The sequence below is a fragment of the Heloderma suspectum genome, chromosome 1 (genome assembly GCF_057233095.1).
Source record: "Heloderma suspectum isolate Gila_16-S chromosome 1, 16-S_ref, whole genome shotgun sequence".
In the NCBI taxonomy this organism is placed as follows: Eukaryota; Metazoa; Chordata; class Lepidosauria; order Squamata; family Helodermatidae; genus Heloderma; species Heloderma suspectum.
In genome coordinates, this window is record NC_139458.1 from 120,366,876 (window position 1) to 120,382,210 (window position 15,335).

At 42.0% G+C, this 15,335-nt stretch overlaps 1 protein-coding gene across 1 annotated transcript in view; it reads left to right on the forward strand.

Moving 5' to 3' along the window:
- Nucleotides 1-759: 759 nt before the first annotated feature.
- Nucleotides 760-15,335, forward strand: part of OTOG (otogelin) — a 186,185-nt gene continuing 171,609 nt past the window's right edge. Inside the window, exons 1-6 of the mRNA XM_084850807.1 lie at nt 760-815; nt 3,481-3,535; nt 10,511-10,601; nt 12,977-13,069; nt 13,864-14,018; nt 14,958-15,076. Coding sequence (XP_084706933.1) covers nt 760-815; nt 3,481-3,535; nt 10,511-10,601; nt 12,977-13,069; nt 13,864-14,018; nt 14,958-15,076 — 569 coding nt within the window. The remainder of the gene's footprint in view (nt 816-3,480; nt 3,536-10,510; nt 10,602-12,976; nt 13,070-13,863; nt 14,019-14,957; nt 15,077-15,335) is intronic.

A 15,335-nucleotide genomic window follows, 5' to 3' on the forward strand; every position in this document is an offset into this window, starting at 1 on the left:
TCAGCATCTTCTCCAGGGTATCCTGTCTTCTCATGATGTGGCCAAAGTATTTCAGTCTTGCCTTTAAGATCATTCCCTCAAGTGAGCAGAATGGCTTTCTTTCCTGGAGTATGGACTGGTTTGATCTTCTTGCAGTCCAAGGCACTCTCATCCCACATCTCTTTGTCTCCCACCCCACAAATGACAGCCAGTGAACTGAAGAGGGAAGTTGGTAAATGCTAAATGTCATGATGTACTTTGTGTGTTTCTTTTACTACACTTTTACACTGTACTGGGGAAATGTGGGTCAGCAGTAGGCATGCATACATACTCCTATGTATGCCCTTAAGGCTACACTCCTATACACATTTACCTGGGAGAAAGTCTCATTCAATTCAATAGGACTTACTTTTGTGTAGACACATATGGGATTGCACTGTAAAGCAGCTTTGTTTTCCCATTGTGTACCACAAATGTATTTTGCATAATATTGAAATGTGGTACAAATAATGCAGGAGGAGGTCAGAGGCACGTTTACCAGCCTGATCCTCTTTATGTTTACTCAGAAGCAAGTCCCACTGTGTTCAACCACGCTTCTTTAGGCTGCAACCCTATGCATATTCACTTCTGAGTACGGCCCATTCAACTCCATTGGATCTTCCTTAAATGTTCAGAGGCTCGGACTGAAACACTAGAATCCATTTTCCCTGAGAGAAAAGCTACGCTGGCTGTAGTTGAACTCTGCGAGATGTTTCGTTCTGAGCAAACGTGAATAGCACGATGGCGCAGAGCACCTTCTATCCCGCTCTTGGCGATAATAAGGAGAAACAGTGCCAGTAAATTCCACAAGGAAAACAGGACTGTTTTCTTGGCAATGGATTAGGAGACGGCTTGGTTCTTTCTCGCTATTGGGCAAACTGAGGAAAGGGATAAACTGAGGAGACAGTCAGAAGCAGAAATCCCCACCCCGGGTCTCGACGAGATTGCTTTCTTGAGCCGCCTATGGAAAGGGCAGGGGGACAGCGCCTCCTGAGAGGGGCCTAAATTATGCTAATCGCGGGAAGCGTCCCCAGTGCCAAGGCTGGGTGCCGCCGCCGCCGCCGCCGCAGAAAAGAGAAAAGTTTGGCACGCGAGCGAGGAGAAGCGAGCCAAGCGGTGGGTCCACCCCTTGCTTCCGCTGGCCAGCAGTGCCGCGCGCTCCCTGGCGCGGAGACGCTCCCCAGGCGCAGGTGAGGGAGTGGGCGCCTTTCTCCTCTCAGGCTCGAGCGGCCGCCTCAGAGCTCGCCAGTCGCTACGCCCAGATGGAGCCGCGCTCCAGGCGCGCCAAGGTGCTTCTTTACGTCTGGATTCCTCAGGGTGAGTTCCAGAGAGCGCGCGCTTTCCGTGAGGGGGCCTTTCTTTCTCCGGCCGTTCTGGGGGAGACGGACGGGGGCGTGGAGTGGGATGGGGAGAAGCAAGGCCGACTTGGGGATATCTGAAGGGGCTGTGAGGAAGGAAGTCCGGGGCCTCGCGCCTTCTACCTCGCTCAGCATTTCTCTCTCTCTCTCTTTTTTCCTTTTTCGCAGCCCTGTTCTCGTGGAGCGCAGTGGCGCTGCTCTCCCCAAGCGCGGCCCCTGGCCAGTCAAGGTAAGGAGCGTGGGTGGGGCGGCTCGCCGGGGTAGGTGAATTGCTCTTTGCGACGCTGCGACGCGCTTGAAAAAGTGGGGTTGGAATTCCATACCATACCTTTCCAAATGGAAAGTCCTTTTTCTTATTATGTGAAGCTTACCTGGCTGTCGCATCGACCTAAGGACATCTGTCCCGGACCAGACCTCGGTGGGCTCCTGTACCTTTAAGAGTTGCAGCGCAGAGAGGAAAATTCCACCGGGAGAAGTCTCTCTTTCACACACCGCGGCGGTCCTGTGGTGGGATGGGGAAAAGCTTCACCGGGCGAAAATCTGCCTTCGGTGTGTTGACTCTTAAAGGTATAGGAGCTCTTTCTCAAGAGTCTGCTCCGGACAACCTTACCAACTTGTATCTATTTTGAGTACCACCCACAGGAACACCTCTCTAATTTGGGAACTGAATCTGGAAGCTTTGCCTGCCGTAACTTACTTTATATTGAAATTCTGTTAGCATTTAAGGGTGCAATCCTATGCATGTAGAGCTTTTTTCCTATCTAAACAACTCACAGTATGCCTGGCTGGGGCATGTTGGGAGTAGTAGGACCTTTTTCTGTCTAAACATGGATAGGGCTGTGCCCTAAGGCATGAGAGGGGCAATAATCAAAATTTGCCTCTAGCCATATTAGTTTGTTGCAGCAAAAACAATGAAGAGTGTTAGAAAAACAGATTGTGGCATAGGACTTCACGGAACAGAGCCCACTGAGGCTGCAATCCTTATATTCACTTACCCAGGCCAGGAGTAAGTTCCATTAAATTCAGTGGGGCGTACCTCTGAATAGACATCTAGACTGTAAATCATCTAATGAAGTGGGCTGTAGTCCATGAATGGTTAGTTTTTAAGGTGACACAAGACTCTTGTTTTTAGACAAAATCTGATAATGTATAATATTTATAAATGTAAAGGTTTGTGTCTCTGGAATGTAGGAAAATATAGTCTGAAGTGAACATTTCAAAACTTCTTCAGTGTGGCACAATAGTGTCACACCCACAGGGGTTTGGCAACTTACTGTGGTATCCTATGGATGTCTACTCAAAAGTGAATCCCACTGAGTTCAGTGGGTCTCATTCCCAGGGAAGTGTGTATGGGGTTTTAGCCTTAGTTTATTTTATGAGGAGTTTAATAATTAAACAAACAAACAAACAAACAAACAAACAGGGCTTATTTGCTTCTTCCCCTTGAAACAGATATGTTTCCTCTGTCAAATATTTGATGGCATGGAATTCTTTCCTCTTTTCTTCTTGCACATGGAAATATAAGTAAATGGGCATATCTGTAAATAAATGAAAGCATTTTCCTACAAAAGGCACCTGAATGCCGGATTTCCTGTACTGAGTAATAAATGGTATGGTAGCTAGAAGGTTGGAGATCTGGTGCTACGCGAGGAATGCCTCTCTGCAGGTACAAATCCACATCAACATCTCTGCCAACATAATTTAAAATGTACTAAGTGCTCAACATCTGCTAGCTCTTAATGCCTCCCACTCAGCCTCATTTCTTTGAAATGGAGTTAAAGGTTTGCACCTCACAGGTTACAGAGGAGGAAAATAGAATTAGTTAAAAAAAAGACATGAAAATAAGAAACTGGGATGTTGTTGAGAACGGACTAGCAATCAAAGCAACCAAAATCTGCATGAGAATTAACACTGCCTGCAACATCAAGAGTTAGAGGAAACTCCTTAAATCCATTTTGTTTCCTATGCACACATAAGAAAACTCCCAATTCAGCCTGGGGGCCTCTGTCTGAGTAGAGGTACAGCTTCCCTGAGTTCTGCATGAGTAAGAAAGGTGCATATTACCTCTGCTGAACAGACCCAGCCTTGTTCTTTTCCTCCCTAGGAACAGCAGCAGTGGAGTACCTCAGAAAGGAGATCCTGGTACCCTGGGAGAGCAGGTAAGGCAAGGGCACCCACCCACTCACCTGTTGAGTTATTTTTGTTGGAGTGCTGGGACAAGCAGGTCACAGCTAGTTCAGTTATGCATTTACCACTTTCTGTGTTCCAGTTACTATTATTATTTTCTCTCAGCCATTTGGCACTGTGTTACCCAGCTGGTGAACCAAATATATTTTCTTATCTCTGTATTTTCCAGCAGTGTTAGAAAGAACCTTATTTATAGGTGGCTTCAGAGGACTATAGTGAAGGCTTTTGCTTTCATTAACAAACCATTTTTTGCCTTGAGAGCATTATGCCTTTGTTCTTTTACTGGAATATGCAAGAACAGCCAGACAATTATACTTAGCTCTAAGTAAAATGTTTCTTCTATGTACCTGTTATAATTGAAGAAGTGAATTAAAAGTGTTTTATGACTGTGTCATGTTAATGATTCAGGCTGTTGAATTCTTGACAATTGTTGAAATACAAGTCAGGAGAGATTTACTACTTCAGTCACTACAAAAGTGTCTGATTGCTCTAGACATTTATATGTACTAACTCACCTATTTCTATTGAGTGGGGGATCTGCAGCTAACAAGTGCTACTGGGGGGAGGGGGGAGAAATACATTGATATAAAATCTATTCTAATAGTTGTCTTACTTTTATATTCTATCTGAGCAGAAATTCATTATAAAGATTTCATGGATGAGTTATAACATGTTTGGATTTCTTTAAAAATGTTTTTAAATGTTTATTTTATAAGATAACCTTTAACATTTTTCCAGCTCTGTAATTATTTTTATAATACAAGTGACAGAATGTATATTGTAAGTAGCATTATAATTAGTCTTTGGATAAATAATTCTGTTTGTAAGCATATTGCTCTGGATGCCTTTCTAGAAGTGTTAAAAGAATGCTATATATTTTGTTGTTTATTACTTTTCTCATCTGTTAATAACTAATGTTCTCTAGTTCAATTATAGCTGGATTATGAAAGTTTTATACTGAAAGAATACAGCATCACATTTATGTTAGTAAAAAGGAACCCAAACAAAATAAACCATGGGAGTAAATTATTAGGAGTATTATGTTACCATTATATTGTATTGTAAATAAGATCTATAAAATATTGTAACTTAAATTAAATACTACAGAGAGTCTTGTGTCACCTTAAACACTAACACATTTCTTCTGACATAAATTTTCGTGGGCACTGTCCACTTCATCAGATGCATCAACCTCAAACTGTCGATTTGGCATACATCTGATAAAGTAGGCAGTGCCCACTGAAGTTTAACCCAGAATAAATTTGCTAATTTTTAAGGTGCCCTAAGACTCGTAGTAGTTTTTTGATGCCACAGACTAATGCAGTGATCCTTATGGAAATTAACTACTTTCAGTTAAATTATTTTTTCATTGGGGAAAACTTCAAAATTTCAAAATTTAGGCCTATTTCAGGAGCAGGGTCCAATGGAAAGACTCCTGTTACTCTTGATATCCTTTCCACTTGTTCTTCAAAGATCTGATACTGTGAAGTGCAAGTTGCTCTCAGTTTTGGTGAAGTTGAGTATTTTTCAAATTAAACCCGTTACATTTTTGTAATATGTAATAAGGCTCCATCCAAGCATTTGGCTAGTATAAAATCATTTCTTTTGCCATTTATTGATATTTCTTTATAACTAAATGATATATCAGAACTATGTCAACTACCATGTATTGCAAAATTTTCTGGATGGGGGAAAAAGAAAGAAAAGATAAAAGCCCTTTTACTTTCTACTCTATAGAGGCTAATTAGGTTCCTTTAAGCAAATCAGATTCTGTCTCTTCTTTCTCTCCACTCTTTCTTTCTGGAAATGTTCAATAGAGAGAGAAATATTCTGAACAACCACAAACAGGTAATTAAATCAACTTCTGAGTCCTGATAAGACCAAAGGCTTGCTGTTATAAAAGGCATCCGAGGAATGGAAAGGGCTTATTTTGTTGCCTTCTCCTCAACCTGTTGAACCTAAATCACTCACTTTGAACACTTGTAACGTGAACATATAGATTTGGCAGATATAAACAGAACATTCTGAATTTTATTAATTAAAACCATATTGATGACAGTGAAGCAGTACTAACACTAGTAAGAGTAACAGAGCTATCCTTTATACCAGCTATGTTTTGGGGGGAGATATGTTGTTACACTGGCAGAAAAATTGCCATATCCTATTCATATTCAGCCTTGCGGGAGAGAAAAAGCACAGCTTGGAAAAATCCCAAAGCAATGGAAATGTTACAGAGATATGGCCTCTCACTGAAGCCCACCAATCATGGGCTAAGCAAGCAACACTGCCCACGTGTTATCAACATGCAGAGGGGCCAATGAATGCAGGTCAATGGGGCCCTACCTCCCTGTAACACAGCATAGGCAACATAATGCCATAGCACCCACAGTCAGGCAGTTCCAATGGCCCAAACAGCAACAATTCCGCAAGCAGGGCTTGGAGTCCCCATATGCCACTCACATCCACTGTTCTGGAGCACAACACACAAAGGGGAAGAAGACAACACACAACCCAGTACCTACAGAGCTTCCTCAGCAGGAGACTTACACAGAGCATGCACAACCTGATTGGGAGAAAGATTTGGGAGGGAAAGTTCTTTTGCCAAGCAGCAAAAGGGAGGGTCCAGGTCCCCACACAATAGGGGGAGCCACTGACAGCATCAGCCTCCAGTAGCTCACTGCATAGAGCATGAGGTTGGGAAATGGGAGATGGGTGTCTGAGCCCCACCACACTTACCTTTTGCATGCCAGGCCAAAACCAGTCACACTGGCAAAAGAGTGGGGTTTCCCTGGACTCTGATCCACCGTGCAGACAGAGCAGTTCCCGACCCACTCAGCTATAGCAACAGATAGGAATCAGGCATACTGTGTGGGGGCATTTTTCTTCCCATGCCTTAGATTCTTAGATGGCTGCAGCACAGGGGCTGCAGAAGGAGCCTTAGGTCTGAATCCAGGGTACAACCCCAGACTAGGAAATGTGCTTTCTCATCCATCCAACTGAGCAAATAAAGAAAAGTATTGCATGGACCAAATGCCTGGCTGCTGTGTGGATCAAGTAGCCCTAGCAACCTATTCTTTCCTCCGCTGTTTTGCTGGATAGGCCAGACCTGCTGGGTAGCTTCACTGCCCCTCCCTTCCTCATCTCTCCCTCTCCCCACCAACTGCCTCATATACTCTGGCAACAGCACCTGTCCCACTTGTACATCCTGAGGGTATTGAGTTAGCAGAGAGAGGAGGGTACGCTGGCCCTGGGTTCATAAAGCTCTCTGCTATTGTGCCCATCCTGAAGCCAGATCACATTAGGGTGTGGGTAAGGGAACTCTGTTACCAGCCCCTAGCAATGAAGAAACAGCACATGTGGCAAAGTCATAGTCTTTATTGAACAGTGTCTGGCATGAGGGTCCAAGCATTGGGGAGGGGAGGGGGTATATTTTTCAGGCCTTAGTACTTTGGCCACATCATGAGAAGACAGGATACCCTGAAGAAGTTGCTGATGCTAGGGAAAGTGGAAGGCAAAAGAAAGAGGGGCCGACCAAGGGCAAGATGGATGGATGATATTCTGGAGGTGACAGACTTGACCTTGGGGGAGCTGGGGGTGGCGACGGCCGACAGGAAGCTCTGGCATGGGCTGGTCCATGAAGTCACAAAGAGTCGGAAGCGACTGACCGAATAAACAACAACAACAACAAAAAGAGATCCAGGGGACCTGGCTCAAGCTGCAGTCCCCTTACCATGAGGAAAAAACTCTCTGAGGCTAAATTGTAGATCCTGCTTGAGAGTATTTATGGAAGCTTGCTTACTTGCATCTGTGTACCCATTGCCCAACCTGAAGCACAGCAGAACAAGCAACTTTCTGATCAGTGAGCTGCTAGCCCAGGCTGTTCTTTAGAATAGAGAGAGAGAGAGAGAGAGAGGAACTGTTCACACAACATGCTACCCATGCTCAGTGGTTGAGTGTGGGTTCTTTTGAACTGTGGGATGCTTGTAGGACTGTGGGTTAGTGTGTTGGCTGGATGCAGCCAGGGTGGCTTGTTGGTGTTCTCAAGGTAGCTTGTTCAAGCAAATAAGCTACATTGCATGGTTAAAGGGGAGGGGGGAGAGGGAGAGAGAGAGAGAGAGAGAGAGAGAGAGTGGGTGGGGTGGGGATATGGTAGAAAAGCACCATTGTAAGTCATGGTATAATTTCAGAAACATAGAACTAAAATAAAAACTTATTTTGTGACTCATGGGATTGTATGTATGGACTGACTGGAATGTGGGGCTCTGTTAATTATGAACCCCCCAAACTAGTATCTCCTCCAAATGTATGCCAAAGTTTTGTTCTTTTTGCACTGCAGATCCTGAGTTTGTGCTGCCTAAAAGCAGTACAAAATGAAAATGACGTACCATCAGGATTTGTGGCACAGAACAGGCACAAAACTTTGGCAGATACTAGAAGGAGATACTAGTTTGGGAGATTTGTAGTTAACAGAGCTGGATTGTGTGTGGGAGGGGGCCTATTTTACAAGTTTGTACTGGGCAAAATATGATCTTTAGGCCCTGTCTGGGATGGGAGGGATCTGGAAAGGGAAAGGCACGTATGTGGAATTGCCAACTGCTTACTCCAGCAGGACTTGGACAATGGCTCAACAGACAGCAGGGTAGCAGGTGCAATGTCCCTTTTGGCACCAGCTCCATGCTAGGAACACCTTGCAGACTGTCTGCCACAGTTTTCAAGGTTGCAAAAGCCTGCCTTCAACAAATAGATTAACAAGTAGGGTCCTCCCACGGAGGAATAGCTAGAGCATCTTGATCACTGCTGCAGGTCATTGGGTTGGCCTCCCTCATAGCTTGCATAGGATAGATCCTGTATGTGTGGGAGAGCAACCTGCAGAGAGCAAGGGGTGAAACAGAGAGTAATGAGCAATAGTCAGCAGTGGAAGCACATAGTCCTTGGGCCTGTATGCATAGTAGGTGTTTGTGAGGGAGTAAGAGAGACGAGAGAGTGTTGCCACCTGAATGAACGGCTAGTGCTCATGCCTCAGCCTGCTCCTGCATTGGGGTAGTGGGGCTGCAGTGGAATTCTGTGTGTGCAGTGGGACCTTGTTCTGATCCATGCATCTGGGCTGTGAACCTGCAAGGCAAAAGTGCTCATGAGTGTTTGGCCAACAGCACCATTGGTTGGAGTGCTATGCTTGACCTTTGCAAACACAGATTTTACCAATATGTGGTGGTGAATGCCTTCCCTGTGTGTGGGAGACACTGCATGAGGCCAGAGAGATATAGCCCATAGACTATGCTCTGTTGTGGCAATGTGGGCAGGGCAGTTGATAGCCTCGTGGTGGCTATTTTTGCATTTTCCACCCTCCCTGAACTCAGTGGGAAATGTCTTGCACCAGATTCAGACGTGGTGTAAAGTTGTGCTGTCAATACGGTCATGGTTTGGAGGATTATAGGAAACAGCCTTATGCCACCCTTTTCCTGCCCACAACACTGCCCTACTTTAAGTAGTTCTACCAGAATATATCTTCACCAGTGTTTCTGAGCAGTTTTGCCTGTGTATCTGGTCAGGTCCGCCAATATATCATGATGACAGCATCTTATGTTTTGCCTGCATAGTGGGGCTTCTGCTATATCCTATAGCTTCTTGGCTGGCATAATTTGAGTAATAGATTGCTCCGTAAAGCTAAACTAAATCTTAAAACTAAATCTTAAGCCCCATTAAACTCCATGGGACACACATCTGAGGAAACCTGTTTAGGATTAAATGGTCTTCTGTATGGTAAATATATTCCTTCTGGTAACTGCATGGTGTTATATACCTCAAATATATTATGGGTAGGGATGGGCAAATTGGGAACTGTGCTAGGTGTGATCATGTAATATTTCCAAAGGCTGTATTGAAAAAAATGAATTGTTGCCCTGATGGGAGCAGCCAGCGTTTTTCTTTTGATATAGCTCCTGGAAACAACAGTATGTGATCATGTAGTGCCATTTCCAAAGACAATTCCAGACCCATTTTATTTATTTATTAAATTTATAAATCCCTCTTCCATCTACTAAGCACCCTGGGCCAGCCATCCTCAACCAGCTGAGGGGTTCTGGGATTTGTAGTCTAACACATCTGAAGGGCACCAGGTTGGAGAAGGCTGCCCTGGGCAATGTTATGTTTTAATGATATTTTTATTGTATATCGTAAAAACAAGGAACACAGGAGTAAAAACCATACCATTCAATAGAGAGTTCTAAAGGCGGCCTAATAATAATTCTTATTATTTAATTATTCTCAAATATTGTTAATAATAATAATTTTAAAGAAATAAACATAAAATAAAATTGAGGAGTGACATGGCATTAATAGCCTAACGAAACAGAATAGTCTTTAATACCCATCTAAAACCACGTAATGAAGAAGCCCATTTCTTCTTCCTCAGAAGAAAGTTCCACAGCTGGTAACTGTGCTTCCTAGCCTCTCAGAGAGGCTTTTACCTTGAAAGAAATTTAAAACAACCAAGAAAATGGTAAAAAAAAGTCCTAAGATCACTTCAATTTACCATAAATTTACTAGCCTCCTCTCCTCCAAACCATGCAGACTATGCAGGATAGGGGCAGAAAACAGAAATGTAACTCAGTTTGAATTATGAATTTTTAAAAAAGTTCATTGGATCTAAGTCAGGTCTCATTATACATTTGAGAATTATATATATGTCACATTTGGCTTACAAATTGTCTGATTTTGAGCTTTGGCAGCATCCCTACTTATGGGTTGTTTTATGCTTTGAACTTAAACTGTTCTTTGTCAATATTGATGGCAAAGATGGTATGTGCTAGCACACCTTCTGAATACTTTTACAAGTATTATAGAAATGAGCATGTGTTAGCATAGCTTTCTTAATGCATTTTAAAGTGTTATAAATCATGGACAATATATTTATTTTGAATTAATAGGGTTTTTTCCTTTCTGTACAGCTATTTGGAACATCAGTTTACAATTCTTCATCTACTACAGTATCTTCTTCTGGGGAAAGAAGATTTCGCAGCACAATCTGTGAATCATCCAGTAAGCTCCACATTTTTAAAAATGTTTTTAAAAATCACTATCAAACTTAAAAAGAGCCCCATTTGAACAGTTGTAGTCTTATTATGCAAAACAAAACAAATGTCTGCAGATGTTATAGGGCCTAGGTCCTAGGGACTTCAGCTTACTTGTAATTAATTAAAGGGCTTACTGACAGGTTTTTATATGGCGGTATATTACCTCACTGATGATCCTACAATGAGAAGATATCGCAATGAGTGAATATTATAAAAACCAACACAGATTCCTACTGAAATCTATATAGCCTTAATTGTGTAGTTACCTCAGACTAATAGCGGTTAACTACAGGTCAGGAATTGAGGTTGCCAGGCATGATATTCTGGCCGTTGAAGATGTTCACACCATTAGGATTCACAGGAAACACCAGTGTGAAGTAAACTCAGATTATACTGCCATTATGAGAAGTTTTGTGTATCTACCCTAATCTAGCACTGTATGTATACATAATCAGAGTGATGAAAAAGTTGGATTCTAGCATTTTGAAGTAACAGTGGCAGTCTTAGTCATACAACATTAAAATTGCAATAGATATGCTATGCAAGCTTTAGGTTTGTGAAATCTAAAATGCTTACTGATATCCAAAAGCATTTTTTTCGCCAAAACCAAAATAAAAAATTCTAGGGTGGAATCTTAGGCTGATAGAGCTGTTCCCATCAGTGGAACTAGGAGGGTGGCAATTTTCTCTCTCCCTGCAGTCCCATGTGCACCATCAACATCTGCTCTGGATGGTTGGAGACCCAGATGTAAGAGGGAAATTTGTAATGTTTGTAGTAGGAGGAATTCTGTGGCTCACCAGCTCCAGTGATAGTATTTCTATTAAAATTCTCCAGAGCTGGCATCACAAACTGGACACCTGTAGAAGCAGGTGTTGGGACAAAATTGGTAATGAAAACATTAATAAAATGAACTTTTAAAACAGGAAATTAGATGGAAAATATCCTTTGAAATTTAATTGGCTATTGAATTGCTGTTCTCTAAGTCTGCCTGCATCTCCCTTGCCAGCTACTTAATGATGGATTCCAGAAAAAAAATGCATCTAATGAATGTTCTTGCTTGTGCTTGTTAGTCAATATCAAAAAAACATTTAACATATTTAAGCATTGGCTTACAATATTTAGCAGAAACGTAATTAATGGGAGCTGACCTTTCTGGAAAACACAGAATAAGAACCCAGATCTTATTAACTTTATCCCCATAGAAATGACCTGGTTTGGATGATTAAAAAATCTACTGTTTGTCTTGGGTTAACTAGGTGTAGTTTAGCTCATGAACAACCACAAGTGCCCCTGTTTGAAAGTCAAGGGAACCCCCCCCCCCGCCGCCCCCAAGGCAGCATTTGGGGGTTGTTAATGCAAATAGGAAGCAGCTCAGGTGCAGCTTGAGGGTGACCTGCATCCTGCAATTCATGGGTTAATTAACTCATGATTTGCTGCCAGGTGCTGCTGTTACGTCTCAACAGGACCATTATCTCTGAACAGGGGTAGTCATAAAAAGCAGATGGATTTGCTGGCTAAATTTTATTAGAAGAAAGTGCTTAGCATTAATTATAGTAACACTAAATTGATTGTATTTGATAAGTGATCACCTGTATTTAAATGGTCAATTTCTAATAACCCCATCCAGCAGGTTAAATAAGTTAGTTATCTAGACTTAGGGATGCTTTCTGCAGCCAGTTCCTCTTGGAATGCCCAGAAGGATGTTGTTCTCTTAAAGTAAGGCATATTGTAGGAGCCATCTTGAAGTTCTTTTACACTAAGGGTGGACAATTGGTTGTCCTGGGCCTTAAAAATCTCTTAGGCTAAAGTTGTTCCACCAATGTTATATGGCACAGAGCTTTGGGGCTTTAGCCAATCATTAGTTTAGGAGCTGAAAAATCAATACACCCCTACTTGTGGGTAATGAAACAGATGTGTGACATCCAGTCAGTAAATGAGACAACGAAGTGGATGCTTGTAAGTTTCTTTTAAATCAAAAAACACTTGCCTGACTTCCCTCCTATTTAAACGTGTATTGCCAACGGTGGCAAGATTTCCTCTCTGATAGATTACTATTGAAATCTGCGCTGGCTGTTCATCTAGTTAGAGGATAAACTGCATTAGCATCTGATTGCATGAATGCTTTTTCTTGTAGTTAGAGCAGTAGAGTTCTCTTTGATAGATATTCACAGCCCATGATTATATGTAAGATGAATACATACAATATAATTATTTTCTGAGAAGATCCCTATCAGCCCATCAGACTGAGAGATGCTTGTCATTATCTGCTTTCACATATTCATCCAGTTAGAAATGCATGTGACTTGTAAGGAAGTTATTATGTACTCTTTTAAAATTTAGATTCATTCACATGCTTTAATGGAGGCGAGTGTGTGCATTGGCAGTTATGTGACTGTAGTCGATATAATGCAACTGGATCAAGATGTCAAATAGGTGAGTAGAAAATATAATTTGTATGCTACACACTGTAACTAGTGTGACCTAAGACTTGAAACTAGGCTTAGAGCACAATCATATGGGTTGCGCTCTAAGTACTTGTAAGCCCCTGAACTCTGAAGCTTTTGAGTATTCTATGCAGAGAGGTAGGCATGTTGTGCCTTCTTCTCTGCATTTTAGCTAGATGGGCATGTTCACCTGTCTAGTGGAGGCCTTGGAGAAGGGGAGGGAAAGAGGCTGGGGTGTTGATAGGAAAGATCGTAGGAATGCCACCTGGCCCCCTCCCCACCCCCAGGAACGCCTCCTTTCCGCTGTCTCCATGCTTCGTTTTGTGAGCATGGAGAAGTAGCCAGTGTGGTTCTCTCTGTGCCAGCTATGAAGGGAGGGGGAGAGGTCGGGGACCAAGGTTTCCTATGATGTCAGAGCTGTGTCTCTGACTTTGTATCCAGGAAACCAAACAATCCTATGTCCCCCAGACGCTTTCTAGGGGCCATAGGATTGCTCCCTCCTGGATGTATTCGCAGACTTCTTTTCTGAACCAGACTCAATTCCCTAATAGGCACTAAGCTGTAGTTTGGGGCTCTTGCACTTTATTCTGAAGATGAAGTAGATGAAGGCAGTATTTGAATAACCAGACGTGTTATGTAGCAACTAACAAAACACTTATGTAAATATTCTTCCCTCTTTTGGAATAAATGTTTAGTCATCACTCCCTGCAGAAGTAACATAAGCATCACCAAGATATATTGCTTCTGAATTGCACTTTCCCCCCTTTCTCTCTCTTGCCATAGTACAAAACACAGGAGCAGAACGAGACAACATTTGCCGAACATGGGGACAATACCATTATGAAACCTTTGATGGCCTCTACTACTTTTTCTCTGGAAAATCAACATATGCTCTTGTCAGGCAGAATGAATTAGATGAACAGAGCTTTTCTATACAAGTAAGAGATTACATTTTAAACTTTGTTTCAAATAAGACTGATTCACAATACATGTAAACATTTCATGCTTTTTTAAAAAACAAGTTGTGAGATATTGTAATGTCTTGCCTTATTAAAACATATGGATATCTGGAAAGCTTGCACATTTTTTGTGATCTTTTGGTTGGCCTAATAAAGGCATTATGCCAATATGGATTTTGAATTTTCTTTATGGCCAACACAGCTACCCTTGCTGTTTCTGAGATATTATGTGGTTCATTTGCTTCCCCCTGGCTCTGGAAGTATGAGTGAAGAGATGCTATGAACTGTTAATTCCAGCGGGCTGGGCTGCTTGTATGTTTACAACTTCAGACAGCCCTTCAGCATATGTCCCAAAGAATATAGGAAGGAGCTAAGGGATTATATCTGACTGTCCCACTTTTTCCTAAGGTTACTTGGCTGGTATTCAGAGATACCCATGAATGCATGTAATGTGCTTCTGTGTGAATGAGGGTGAAGGGTGCTGATCTTTTTTTCCATAGCAGGCTCTTATGCTTCATGAAATGTGGCTATGAAGGATTTTCTGAGCTTTGGCAATGGCTTTTGGCTGTGGTGGGATGTTAAAGTAGGATGATGGTTAAATGCCTCATGAAATGGTGGAAGACCATTTAGTCTTTAGACTACATGGGTTTGCAAATAATGAGACAAGTATCCTGACGGAATCAAAATATTCCAAGCTTCACCTATATATAATGTTTCCTACTTTTGTTTGTTCTACCAAATGTTGTTCCAAGGTGGTTATTAACTCAATTTAATAATTAAGATATGGGGACTGACCTAGCCATCCACTCATGGAGCCTATAATATCTAAGTCATTTTGGGATCTTGTCTCCAGAGCAGTATGTGAAATGCTGAAAATATAGTTATAATTAAAATATTAATTTCTCCAATTTTTGGCAGGTCCATAATGATCCAGAATGCAGGTCTTCTCCCTATTCCTGTAAACGATCTGTTAGTCTGTACTTTTCTGGAGATGGAGAAATCAGATTAAGTAGTGAGGTCACTTACAAAGGAACTGGGTAAATTAAATGTATATTCTCATTGTCTGCAGTGTTCTTATTTGCCATGTTATATTAATATGAAGAGATGTGAGCATCCTTACTGATTCCTAAATATATGCTGGCTTCATTCTTGAAGACAATAAATAATCCCTGCCGACATATTGGGGAATGAAACTGAATCATACTTATTAGCATTCATATTTTTAATTCAGTTGTGAGTGGGCAAAGCAATCCTTGCTGGGGAGTGAAGTGGAAGATCGTCTTCCTCATCAAAGCC